Below are 14058 nucleotides of genomic sequence, written 5' to 3'. Positions count from 1 at the left end.
TTACTGGCAGCCATGTAAATGACTGTCAAAGCTTCTAACAACCTGTGTTTAGGGGCCCTCTGAGAGGCCCAGGTTCAAATCCCACCTACACAAGGTGTGTAATAATCTCTCTAAACTGGTTGTTTGGAAAAGTAGGTTAAATTTTTAAAAAACCTGTTCACTAATATCCTCCAAGCTATCCTTACCTTGCCTAGCTTACAGGTAACTCCACTCACAACAATGTAGTTGATTTTCGACTGCCTTCCGCGCAATTAGGATGGATAAATGTTGCCCTAACCAGAAAAACCCACAACCCATGAACGAATAAAAATAAATGTTTGAGCAAGTGCTAGACAATAAGATATAGCAGCAGAATTAGCCAATTGGTGCATCAAGTTTTCTCCTTCATTCTACAATTCTACAATTTGCCTCTCAACCACATTCTCCTGCCTTCTCCCTTTAAGAGGTGATCCCCTACTGAGCAAGGACCCATATCTATCTTAAATATGCTCAGTGATTTGGCCTCCACATACTTCTGAGGAAAGATTCACATTCCCTCTGGCTTAAGAAATTCCTCATTTCAGTTCTAAAAGGTCATCCCTTCACTCTGAGGCTGTGCCCTCAGGTCTTAGTTTCTCCTACTAGTGGAAATATCTTCTCCACATCCATTCTATCCAAGCTTTCAGAATGCTAAGAAGCCTCAATGAGATTCCCCGCATCCTTCTAAACTCCACTGAGTACAGTTTCAGAATCTTCAACCACTACTCAATGACAAGCCCTGGACCACAGGGACCACTTTTGAAAACTTCATCTGGCCCTGCACCAAAGCCAGCATATGGTTTCTTAGATATGGGTCCCAAAAGTGCTCACAATATTCCAAATGCAGCCTGACCAGAGCCTTATACAGTCTCAGAAATACATTCCTGCTCTTGTATTAGCCCTCTCAAAATTAATGTTAACATTGCATTTGCCTGCCTAACTGCCAGCTGAACCTGCACATTAAACTTAACAGAATCCTGAACTAGAACTCAAAGTCCCTTGGTGCTTCAGATTTCTAAAATCTTTCTCCATTGAGAGAGTAGTCTACACCCCTTATTCCTCCTACTAAAGTGCATAACCTCAAATTTTCCACTGCATTCCATCTACCATTTCTTTGCCCTCTCGCTCAGCTTGCCCAAATCCTCTGCAGCATCTCCGCCTCCCCAACACTACTTGTCCCTTCAGCTCTGTCTCATTTGCAAACACAGCGAGTGACCCAAGTTCTTTCGTACAGATTGTTAATGTAGGAGAGTAGTTGTGGTCCCAACACTGGCCCCTGTGAAACTGCACTAGTCACTGGTTGCTATCATGAATATACCCACTCCTCTTCTGCCAGACAGTCAATTCTTTAGCCTTGCCCCTAAGACCATGCGCACTTATCTGAGTAAGCAGGTTCCTGTGTGGCATCTTGTCAAAGGCTTCTAGAAATTCAAATAGATCATGTCCAATGCCTCTCCTTTGTCAAAGTTGCTACCTATTTCTTCAAAAAATTCGAAGAGATTTGTCAGGCATGTCCTCACCTTGATAAACAATGCTGACTCCGCCCTATTTTACCATGCACTTCCAATTGCTCTGTAATCTGAACATTAATAATGGATTCTTAAATGTCACCAACAATTCAGATCAGGCTAACTGCTTATAATTTCCTGTCTTTTGATTTCTACCAGTTTGCAAACAGGGGTGTTGCATTAACCATTTTCCGGTCCTTTACATCCCTCTTTAACTCGTGAATCCGGGAAAATCATCATTGATACCTCCACAATCTCCTCAGCTATCTCCATTAGAACCATGCAGTGTGGGTGATTATCTATTTTCAGGTTTTTCAGCTTCTCCTTAGTGCGGGCCACTACACTCACCTGTCCCCTGACTCTGCATGGCAGATTAATGGAAGAGAAGGCAGTGGCAAATGAAAGTTACTGTAATTGGCACAGGAGTACAGACTAATGCAGTGCACAAGCAAGGCAGATGGAAGCAGTGGGAACTGAGCAGTCACTTGCCCCTCTCCTCATAATACTTTGACACTTATTCACCAATTTGGCTTTGAAATTAATGCCAGGGTGTGAATGTCAGAAGACCTTGGGGCCTCTGCATTTTGGGTACAAATCAATTTTTAATTGTGCAATCAGTACTAATTACTGCCAATCAGCCTACAGGGCTGAGAAGTGAAAATTTAATTTCACAGTGTCTCAATACTACAGAACTTAGTGTTGGAGATTTTTAGCAACTATTACTTTTTTCTTCTATCTTAATTCCACATTTCTTAGCAAATCTTTGATTTCTTCTATATGACTTGCCCTGATATAGATTGCCTGGTTCAGGTTCCACATAGTTCAAAGATTCTTCAACCTGATTGTTGGAACTGTTCCTGTTCAGACACGAAAAATCTACTTCTGGATGGTACAAATGTTGGGTCACATAGCAGGCAACTATCCTATGCTCAGAGGCACACAAGTCTGTGTGCAACTGTCAACATAGTTTCAGAGAGAGTACCTTATGCCCTGCCTTCAAAATCTGGGCCAGTGTTTCTCAACCAAGAATAATGCCATGTGCAAATTGGCTTTTGCACTTAACTGCCCATGTTTCAAGTGATGCAGTAAGTGCAAAATGAAATTACCATTGTTAAATGGGGGTGATGCATTTTGTTTGAAAAATAGACACATTGCCTATATATCTTAGAAAATATGAAACTGAATGGAACAGAATATATTAGAGAAAATGAAATCATCAACAAATGGCATGGCACGTCAGTAATAAAAATAAAAGTAATAAAATAAATTACAAGTTATTATTTGTGATTATAGAATTCAAAAGCAGAGGCTAAGTTTATCTAGGCCCAACCAGGATGCACTCAGTACTGTGCACAAGTTAAGCTCTGCACAATAAAAAAAGGACATAGAAGCATCAGAAAAACTGCAAAAAAAGAATTTACAAGGATGACACAGAACTACCAGGAAATACTGAACAGGTTGGAATATTGTTGTGTTGACAAAAGACGTTTAGATAAGCAGAGAGGAATTTAAAAAGGAATAAGTTAGACAGGATAGACATGGCAAAAATGTTTTCACTTATGGGAAATCTTAAACTTGGATCCACAAAACACAACTAATACATACAGTAGGAAAAGGAGACATTTCTCTCGCCACAGTACTCAAAACAAGAGCTTTACAACCACAAGCAGTTGTTGAGACAAATAGCTTGGATGTTTTCATCAGGAAGCTACACGAGATGCGAAAGCTATGGCAACAAGGTCAGTAAAAGGGAGTAAAAATGTTTGATAATCCATCATCATAGTGAATGGTCACCATACTCAATGGGCAGAATGGTCTACTACTCTTCCTATGAATAGAAAAAAATGTTTAAAGAATGGAATGAGGTATATAGAATGGGAGGTGACTTGTATAGAAACTGTGCAGTAAAAGTAATGGTGTTATCGTTCCAGAGGACCATAGAAATGTTTTTCCATTAGAGATGACTGGTGGTGGATTAACATGGGGGTCATGACACCTCAGGCGAGGGGTAAGTTCTAGAAGAAGGGACCTTTACGATAACCTCAGCCATTACAGGATTGAACCCGTGCTGTTAGTATCACTCTGCATCACAAACATCCAGCCAGGTAGCGGTCCAGCCAACTAAACTAACTGAATCCCCCATAGATAGCAATAACACTTGGGTGACCCAAAATGCCTGTTCTGTGCTATATGCTTGAAATAATCCTTGGGTTGAGTCGTGATAATTTGCATTGTGAAGGTAAATTCACTTGAAACTGACCAGCAATTGCTTTTCTGCGACCGCAGGAACAATGAATCCATTGAGTATGAAGCAGCTATATTGTACAGGTCAATCTGCAGTTTACTACACCAACTACTCTCCTTAGCCACCTTTTAGCACAAGCAAGAAGGTATTGCCAAGTTACAAAATTCATAATGTCTGCCATAGCAAAATGCAATGCACCAAAACAACTGCACAAATGGAAGCAAATAATTACCTGGCAAACAAATTCTGGAATAACCCTGTGAAATAATGAATTTTTAAATCCAAAACCATGCTCTCCGGTGCAGAGGGCCCTAAAGTTTTCAGCTGTTCGTGGAACTTCATTTGATAGCAGTTCCATGGTAATTCGTCCCATGCTCTCCTTATCAGCTGACACATCAAAATAAACAACAGGGTTACTGCTATTTGACAGGGCTAAAACTTGGGATTCCTCAGATTTCTGTAGTTGCGAAGATGCATCTCGACATTCTTCAAACTTCTTTTTGTAGGCAGCCGCCAATTCTGGAGTTTTGAATCGCACTGCAAGCTGTTCTACTTTAGCTTCGCCATCTGAAAAAATACAAACAGGAATATTTCTCTGGGAGAAAAAGGCTGCAGATCTGGACATCAGAGTCAAAAGTGCGGTCCTGGAAAAGCACAGCTGGTCAGGCAACATCCTGAGGAGCAGGCAATAGGTAGATGAAGGTGGGGGTGAAAGTGATACATTGGAGAATAGAGGGTGGAGCAGATAGGTGGGAAGAAAGGTGGACAGGTCAAGAGGATGGTGCTGAGTTTGAAGGCTAAATCTGGGATAACGCTTTTCTTTTTTTTGGGGGGTGGGGTGGGGGAGAGATGCAGTCAGGAAACTAAAGAAACCCACATTGATCCCATGTGATTGGAAGGTCCCAAACAGAAGATGAAACATTCTTCTTCCTGGCGTCGGGTGGTAAAGGCTTGGCGATGGAGGCGGCTCAGGAACTGCATATCCTTGGGAGTGGGAGAGGAAGCTAAAGTGTTTGGCCACGGGGCAGTGGGTTGTTTAGTGTGTGTATCTCAGAGATGTTCTCTGAAGTGATCCGCAAGTAGGCATCCTGCCTCCCCAAAGTAGAGGAGACCACATCAGGAGCAACAGATACAGTAAATGACGTGTGGGGCAAGTGGAAGGTTCCTTTGGGTGGGTGGGGGGGTTGTGGCCACAGGTTTTGCAAATCTTGTGGTGGCAGGAGAAGGTGCTGGGGGGGATGGTGGACCTGACAAGAATGTCGCAGAAGGAATGGCCTCTACGGAATGCAGGTAGAGGTGGGAGGGAAATATATCCCTGGTGGTGGGGTCTGTTTTAAGATATTTCTCTGCCTAGTTGGGATGGGTAACTTATGACAATTCAGCAAATAAGAACGACAAAAAAGTTTTTCATGACTTTTCCATCAGGTGTCTGAATGACTTAAAGATTATGCAGAGTACAAAACATTTTTCACTCAGTAGCATTGACAACTGAATCTTTCTCCCCCCACCCCCCACAAACAGCATGCAATGTATGCAGGTTTAAATCTTACCAGTGTAGTCAGCTGCAGTCCAAATAAATGCATTGTTTGATGTATTCAACGGTTTGAGTTCCATTTCTTCAGTAATAACATGATTCGCACAGACCTTAAGAACTTGTTCTCGCCTCATCAGAATACGGTAACATCGCTTTTGGGAGTGATACAGAATTTTTAGGTCCCCAACTCCACGTTCTTTCCACTGAGAAATATCACGGTCCCAACGATACAGTTTACATCTTTCTTTAAAAATGATTTCCTCATCTTCTTCACCAGATTTTGTATTAACCTAGTGACATGAATTGCATTGATTCAGTTTAAGAATAATCATTTGAAATTCAACAGTAGTCAACTTTCTTAAAATTTCTACACTTAAAAAAAATACATTGGCCAGTAATGCATCACAATATCAGTTACCAAACTAAATTCTAGGCAATAAAGATCAAACTATTCACAGATTAGATGGGTATAAAAGATAAACAGACAATCAAGTTTTAAATGTAACTACACAAATGTGTGTATATTGTTTATATATTGATTTTGAGGAAATAGTTTTAATAGAGGTTTCTATCTGTTGCTCAAATTGTTGGACAGTACATTTACCTCAGGTAAGGAAACTATTGGCTCAAAGTGGATGTCATTGCTCGATACTACATCAGCGCCATCATCTTCTTCACATGAACTTCTGGACACCATCGAAGTGAACACAGCTGTTCCTGCATTTGCCCAAGTGAAATTAGCTTCTGTTGGTTTAAAACAGTTGTCACATTTTTCAGTATTAGAAATAAAACAGCATTGGGTTATCACTTCCAACAACTCGCTCAGGGGTTTTGTAGATTTTAAAAGCACATCAAAAAAATACTAAAAATAGCATTTTTAAACATAAAACACAAAAAAGAGATTACCAAGCTGAAGTATGATAAAACTATACACACTATTTGCAGCAGTACAAAAATCACCAAAATACCCAGGCTATTCAAGCTAAACATAGCTATTTATGTTTTAAAGGCCAAATTCCACTCAAACATTTGTTGCTGAATTAAAATAGGAATTATGTTAAAAACTTTATCTAAAAATTCAAAGGTTGCCTTCATCAGTTAAAGAAACCTGAAAAGTAATTGACATTTTTAAGTTTTCTTTTTGTAGTTGCGCTGTTTGTTTGGAGTAGGGAAAATGATCAGAAACTTTATTACTGGTTTGATTCAGTAAAGCAATTTACTTTTTCCGTTCTAAATCAAGCAAATATTTAAGTAAATAATCAAGTTTAGAAAGGAACTTGGTATTTAGTCAAAACCAAGGATTTACAAGACAATAGGATCCAATGACATTAATTTCAAAATGAAATGTTTTATCTACAATTCAATTTTAATTTCCTATTTTCATTCCTTACTCTTGCAGCTCAGTCAGATGGCAACAGTTAGTAGACAACAATCTGGCAGTTTCATGGCTTCTTTAACTGATAATTACTTTTACTTTTAAATTCAAGTTAAATTTCAAACTGCTATAATGGCACCTGAACTCTATCAAAATGTTTTGCAATGGGGAACACACCACAGATGAGCAAATATACAGACTACATATAAGCACAACAGCACCAATGCAGGAAAATTCAAAATGACAACAAACCTTCAGGAAATACTCAATAGGTCAAGAAGTGTATGTGAAGAGAAATAAGAACTGATGTTTCAGGTTGATGACACAAGTTCTACTTTTAGTATTTGTTCTTTTTCTTGCAATTTGTGGTCATAGTTGTCCTGAAGGAAATGGGCAAACCAACCTGACCTACTCACTAGACTACAGGGATCAATAATAATTTACTGTCAATGGCTAAAATAACAATAAAGTTCAGATTACACTTACTGATCAGCAAGACAGCTCAACTCAAGGCAATAGGAGACAGAGAAGCAGGACTCTGCTTATGACGAGCAAGTTGTAGCTACAACTCAGGTACAGAACAGGGCAACCCACCCAGTAGAGAATTAATTTAGCATGACTGACTATGTGGTTAACAACTGTCAGAAGTGTAAATTATGACTAGAAAGAGAAATTTGTTTTTTTTTGAAAACCTAATGTTGGTCATTGTGCATTCTTGATGAACAGGAACTTGTTAATCCAAAAATAGATTGTATTTTCAGTTATCAAGCAGCAAGATAAATGCTACCTTTTGGTGCAAACGCATATCCTTCTGTGCTCTGAGCAGCCAAATCTGCGAAAGAAACTGTTTTCGAGTTACCAAATCCAAATATGCCATTCACTGGAAGATGGAAAACATTGTATTAGAAAACAGAAATTCATTAGGAGCAAAATACTCATTCTTCCATGAGCTTTACCATGAAACAATGTCAAGAGTAATAATATTCTCAAAAAGGCACGGCATCTCACTGCGATTTGTAAAAATTTAGATCATATTTTAAAATTATTTAAAAGGTGTATGGAAAGATTTGAAATATGGAGCAAATTGCAAGTGAATCCTCTTAAAACCAGTTCTTAAAATTGGTGCCATAGTCACCTTCTGAACAAAATGAACCAATTTCATTATTCCAGTGTAGGATGTGATCAACTACATTGTAAACTGGAACTTTGTTTGAACTTCATTCAGGCTGCTGAGGGAATAGAAGTTCTTTGCTGCTTATTTTCATCTGAGACTTTTCATAATTATAATAGCAATTTTAAAATCAGTTCTATAAAAACAGATGAGAGATAGAAGTGGACATGGACCACTGAAAAATGAGGCTAGGAGAAGTAATCATGGAGAACAAATTAATGGAAGAACTAAATAGATACTTCATGGTGGAAGACATCAGCAGCATAACAAAACTTCAGAGTAACTTCAAGAGAGTCAGTGGCCAGAGACAAGTATAATTGCCATCAGTAAGGAGGTGCTGGCGAAGCTGAAAGGTCTAAAAGGTGAATAAATCACCTGGACCAGACAGACCACAACCTGGGATTCTGAAAGAAATGGCTGAGGAGATTGTGGCGGCATTAGTGGTGAGCTTTCAGAGAAATCACTGAAGTCAAGTTAGATCCAAATGGAAAATGGCTAATGTAACATCCCTGTTGAAGAAAGGGAGACAGGAGATAAGCAATTAAAGGGCCAGTTAACTTGACCTCAGTCATTGATAAGACTTTAGAGTCAACTATTAAAGAGGAGATTACAGCATGGTAAAATAGGGGTGTGTTAGTATGACCGTCAAGGAGGGCAAGCATGACAAATCTGTTAGAAGTCTTTGAGAAGGTAATGAGCAACTTTGATAAAGACCAGCCGTGATATGATTTTTTGATTTTCCAGAAGACCTTTGATAATGTGCTGCACAAGAGACTGCGGAATAAGGTAAGACCCCATGTGTTTGGGGCAAGGATAGAGGACTGGCTGACTGGCAGAAGGTAGGATGGCAGCTGGTAAGTAGGAGACTTCCACAGCACTCCGTGTTGGGACCACAACTATTCATGTGATTCACTAATGATCAGGATGAAGGAATGGAGAACAAAAGATAGGTGGAAAGCCAAGTAGTGGCTTTGAAGTATTATGGAGGCAGCAGAAAGACTTGGATGGGCTAGGAGAGTGGGCAAAGAAATAACAGATGGAATATGTGGGAAAATGTGAGGTTATGTACTTGGGTAAGAAGAGGTGTAGACAGTTTTCTAAATGGGGAAACGCTTCAGAAGTCTGAAGCACAAAGACACTTGGGAGTCCTAGTTCAAGATTCTCTTAAGGTTAACATACAGGTTCAGTTGGCAGTGAGGCAGGCAAATGCAATGTTAACATTTATTTCGAGGGGCTAGAATACAAGTGCAGAGATGACTTGAGGCTGTTCAAGGTTCTAGTCAGGCCACATTTGCAATACTGCAAACAGTTTTGGGCCCCCTAAGGATGACTGCACTGGCTTTGCTATGTATTTGACAAAAGTGCAATGCACAGCAAAAGGAATGGTAAGACACCTCAATAAATGAATGCAAAATTAGCTATTCTTTGATTTGTTGAAATAATTCCCTGCTGAGTAATGTTTGATTTGTATTTGTTTTTCTCAAAAACAGTAAATGTTTGAAAATGCAACGTCTCAGCTTATTTCTGTTGGGCACTTGAAAATTTCAAAAGCTGTGACAATACAGGGATTGTAATGCTTGTGAACCTTCTCTGGGCTAGCTTCAATCCAAGTATTGACATTTAATTGTAAGTGGTACTCTATATGCAGTCAGAAACCTAATATACAATTATAGCAAGACCTCCCCCTACTTTTACTCTCCATGTCCCTTGCAAAAGGTCAACACCCATTTGTCTCCAGAATCAGTTGCTGCAATTGCATGCGAGTAGTGACCATCTCTTGAACGAACACACCTCCAACACAAGAAGCTTGATGCCATGCAAGACTAAGCAGCCCATTTAATTGGCATCAAATTCAAAACCACTCCCTCCACCATAACCCCCAACAGTAGCAGTGTTTACCATCAGCAAGTTGCACTGCATATATTCAAAGCTCTTTAGATAGATCTTTTCAAAACTAAATAAACATCGCAAAGGCAGCAGTTACATGAGAACTCCACTGCCTGCAGGTTCTTCTCCCAGCCACTCACCATCCCAACTTGGCAATGTAATGCCACTCCTTCAGTGGCAGGAGGTCAAAATTCTGAAACTCCCTCCCTAAAGCATAGTTGGCAAACCTACACCAAATGGACTGCTGTGGTTCAAAAATGCAGCTCATTATCACCTTAAGGAGAACTGGAGATGGGCAATTAATGCTGGCCCAGTTAGGCCCACATCTCCAGAATGAATAAAAAACAAGTTGAATCAACTGCATTGCTAAGAGCCTGGTGCCACATATATATTGGACTAAGGCAGCAGATTTCCTTTCCCAAAAGTTTACTATAAAAAACAAATGTGCATCAATAAGATATTTTGCAACATTTGCACATTCCTTAGTGCTACTTCTTTGACGTGCAGTTCTACAAACAGCAAATGTATACTTTAATGAAGAACAGGTTAAGGGAGGCAGCCAATGTCTACAATGGCTCAGTAGCTGAATGTTCATGCACACTTGTGCACAACTTGGCCACTACAATGTAGTACTCAGCGATGCAAAAACACCAAGGGGACAGGCACATAATTTTTTTTTGTATTACTTGCGTGATTTGTGTTTGATGCTTATGGATCAAGTAAGAGCTCTTTATGCAAACAGCATGAGAAACAAACTGAACAAATTAGACATTAATTAGTTATTACTGCCAATTGGAAACTGGGCCAGAACTGGGAAACGAATATACTAGATCACAATGTCCATAAGTATAGGGTATTGGTGAAAGGGGAAGGATACAATTTATCTTTGAGAAGACTTAATTTAACAAGGTAGGAGATGGCAGTGAAGCAGAGAAGAATAATGCATACAAGAATGCAACAAAAAGTAGCTAATTTTAGTGAATAGCAGATGCAAGGAACAACAATGGATAACAAAATGGCAAAAAGGGGTGTACAAAAGACTTGCACGGGATATAAAAACCAAAGGAATCAATATTCTGATAAAAAGAATGTAGTTAAGAGTCAGGTGGGCCCCTAAAATGATACTGGTGCCTCACAGCGCCAGAGACCCGGGTTCATTTCCTGCCTCAGGCGACTGAGTGTGGAGTTTGCACATTCTCCCCGTGTCTGCGTGGGTTTCTTCCTGGTGCTCCGGTTTCCTCCCATAGTCCAAAAATGTACAGGTTTGGTGAATTGGCCATGCTAAATTGCCCAAAGTACACATCAAGTACTTTTGGTAAATATTTAATGTGACAAGGGGGATGGAATTATTGCACAGGTAGACAACCCTTTATCCGAAATGCTCCAAAGTCCGAACATTCTTTTGTGAAGCTTTTTTTCTCATTAACAAGGTTGCTTGGTGTGCAAACAGTTAGCCCAACTCCACACCACTTGATGCGAACCACTCAGATGCGACGTGTGTGCGCGGCTGTGTCTGTCTCTCTGCGTCTGTGTGTGGGGCAGGGTGGGGGCAGTGGGTGGTGGCCCCGCACTGGCAGGCCTCAATACTGTTTCAGGGCCCATTTTACTCACAGCAAGTCTGTTCTTTGGGAAGTCTTTTTAAAAACTTCACCAAATTGTCACTTATTCTGAAATTCGTAAAATTCTTAATTCTTAAAACCAGGTGGTTCCTAAAACCTGAGCATTTCAGATAAAGGATAGTGCATTTGTACTTTATTTAATTAAAACTAGCCACTAAAACAGAAGCTCCTTTCAATTAAAAAAAACTTCTGGGATCGTTAGGGATGGTGTAGTGATAATATCGTTGAACATATGACCCACCACCCCAGTCTATTGCTCAAGGACACAGGTTCACATCTCACATTGGGATCGGGTAAAATTTGAATTCAGTTAATAATTCTGATATCAATACCTTGTCTCAGTGATAGTAAAGATGAAACTATCATTGACTATACTTAAATCCACCTGGTTCATTAATGTCCTTTAAGGGAGGAAATCTGCTATGCTTGGACCTCCAAGCCCACATTAATATGGAGGGTGACAGAAAGCAGGAAGGAGGATAATGAGAATGTGCCACGAGAGACCATGCATACAGAAGAGGAGGAATGTGACAGCCAGAGTGAGAAATGAGCAAGTATAAATCTGGGACTAGGAGAGAGTTGGACTCTCAAAACCCTGTATGAAAACCTATGTGTACATAAGCTAGCACAGGGGGAAAACCCAAGCTTGTCCCAAATTGATGCATGAATTCAGCGACGTCAGCTCAAAATGTACGGCAGAGGTTAGTCTCAGTTAAACCTAACACATTAGAATGGCACCAGCCCTCTTCATCCTTCCTGAGTGGTTAGAACTAGGGAATTAATTGGTCTCTTGTTATCTCAAGCAAAATGACAGGATTTTATTACTTAAATGTGCAGTTCAGGTGAATTGGTCATGTTAAATTGCTCATAGTGTTAAGTGCATTAGTTAGAGGGAAATGGGTTAATCTTCGGAGGGTAGGTGTGGAGTTGTTGGGCCGAAGGGCCTGTTTCCACACAGTAGGGAATCTAATCTAATCTAAATTTGCTACATGGCACTTTTCAGTTGGCCACTTTCATTAATTGCTAATTTTTAAAAATTTCCAACTTACTTAGATGTGTTTTTAAAAAAAATTGAAAAGAAGGACCTTAAACCCTTAAAAAAAAACTACTTCCTTTGAAGAAGGCACCCATCCTCATGTCCAATACATACTGCAATCTTTTAAATTTAGGAAAAATACCAACTTATGATGCTCAACTGATTGGACTTTCATAACTCTTCTACTTTTCATTCACACCCTGGAGCCTTCCTTTTCAAAAAAGTAAAGAATCATTGTACTTTCACCAAAATTATCTAATGGGAATACCTTCACAAAAATTCTTCCTGTTTTAGTACCTTCAGTAGTAGAATCAAGCTCCATTTCTTTTTTTGTTGTTAAATCAATGGGTCTGCTGTCATCTGCTGAAAATTCCTTAAGTTCAAATTGTGTTGTCGAGTCAGCTTCAGCTTCTGAAACATTAACCTGCGCAGTTGTTGGTTCATTCAACTGGAATGCTGAATCTACACAAGTAGAGCTGCTGATTATTCCTTCTTGTGCTATCTGTAACAAAAACAAATTACCACTTTAAATTAACTGCAATAAAAGCAGAGTCCAAAAATGACATGTTAAAAAAGAAGTAATTGCCCTTTTAACTAATCAACTCCTTCCCCCGACTACTTTCCTACAACAGTAGTATATCGATTTAGAGAAAAAATAAGAAAAAAATTGTTTTAAATCATACAAGAACATGCTAAACCATTTTAAATCAAACAGCATAAAATTTAAATACTAACTGATAAAGCCCCTGGTGGAAAATGCAACTCAACTTGAGGAGTAGCAAGTTATATCACGTGCTAATTTCAAATGCATAAAAAAAGTCAGCTTTTATTTTGCTTCATTATAAATAACAATATCTACTTTCAAAACAGTAATTTTTGTGACAAATTGGGTCAATACTTGAATACCCTCATTAGGACGATGTATGTTGCAAATACAGTGCACTGCCTGAAGGACATCGCCTGTGTCCTTGACTCCACTGGTTAAAGAAAGATATTTTTAATTCACCTGTGATTCCTTGATTTTTCTAACTTCAATTTCAAAGTCATCCTCCTTCTCTTCTTCAGTATCACTGTTTATACCACAAAAAAACGTGGAAGGAAGCAACAACTTTTCAGCCTTCGACTTCTCTTCAGGGGTCGGCACCTTCTCCCACACAAGAATACAGTCTTTGTCACCATCTTCCACTGGATTATTCCCACTGGAATCTATTATGAAAGGTAAATTTATGAAAAGGATACGTGGAAAAAAAAATTATAAAAGTTGCCCAAATCTTTAAAGAAAGTTTCAGCGACAGCTGCAGCTCAATAACCAAACTGTCAGTCTCATGTTCCTTCTGGGGACTAGGACGATATTCTAAAAGACTAATTGTTCTTTTGCTTAGGCTGCCAAGAAAAATGTGAATTCCATAATCTTGCAATTAGAAATATTATTGCAAGATTATGGAATTCACATTTTTCTAGATTAGATTAGATTAGAAATATTTTCTAATCAATTCTTCAACCATAGGAATGTTTGCCACCAGTCATTGCAGTAATCTGAAAAGTCAGAAACTGAGACGCTTAAAAGGTTTATACCAACAAGTAGCCACGCTTAAAATGCTTTGGTAAAGTTTGGAATTAATGATCCAGAAGGTGTCATGCTCAAAGGAATAAAAGTGACGGAAC

At 39.2% G+C, this 14058-nt stretch overlaps 1 protein-coding gene across 5 annotated transcripts in view; it reads right to left on the bottom strand.

Annotated features, from left to right (window-relative positions):
- The window catches only part of ranbp2 (RAN binding protein 2), a 70540-nt gene that overhangs the window by 1728 nt on the left and 54754 nt on the right, over positions 1–14058 (bottom strand). For 4 of the 5 annotated variants that reach the window (XM_043691778.1, XM_043691777.1, XM_043691780.1 and 1 more), the window contains 6 exons: positions 13400–13599; positions 12691–12895; positions 7468–7560; positions 5910–6049; positions 5322–5595; positions 4004–4338 (listed from right to left, as the gene is read on the bottom strand). In XM_043691778.1, the coding sequence (XP_043547713.1) occupies positions 4004–4338; positions 5322–5595; positions 5910–6049; positions 7468–7560; positions 12691–12895; positions 13400–13599 (1247 nt within the window). The remainder of the gene's footprint in view (positions 1–4003; positions 4339–5321; positions 5596–5909; positions 6050–7467; positions 7561–12690; positions 12896–13399; positions 13600–14058) is intronic. The other variant, XM_043691781.1, reaches the window with a different exon arrangement.

This window comes from Chiloscyllium plagiosum, chromosome 6 (genome assembly GCF_004010195.1).
Source record: "Chiloscyllium plagiosum isolate BGI_BamShark_2017 chromosome 6, ASM401019v2, whole genome shotgun sequence".
Classification (NCBI taxonomy): domain Eukaryota; kingdom Metazoa; phylum Chordata; class Chondrichthyes; order Orectolobiformes; family Hemiscylliidae; genus Chiloscyllium; species Chiloscyllium plagiosum.
Note: the sequence above shows the minus strand (reverse complement) of the source record. Positions and strands in the feature narration are given on the sequence as shown.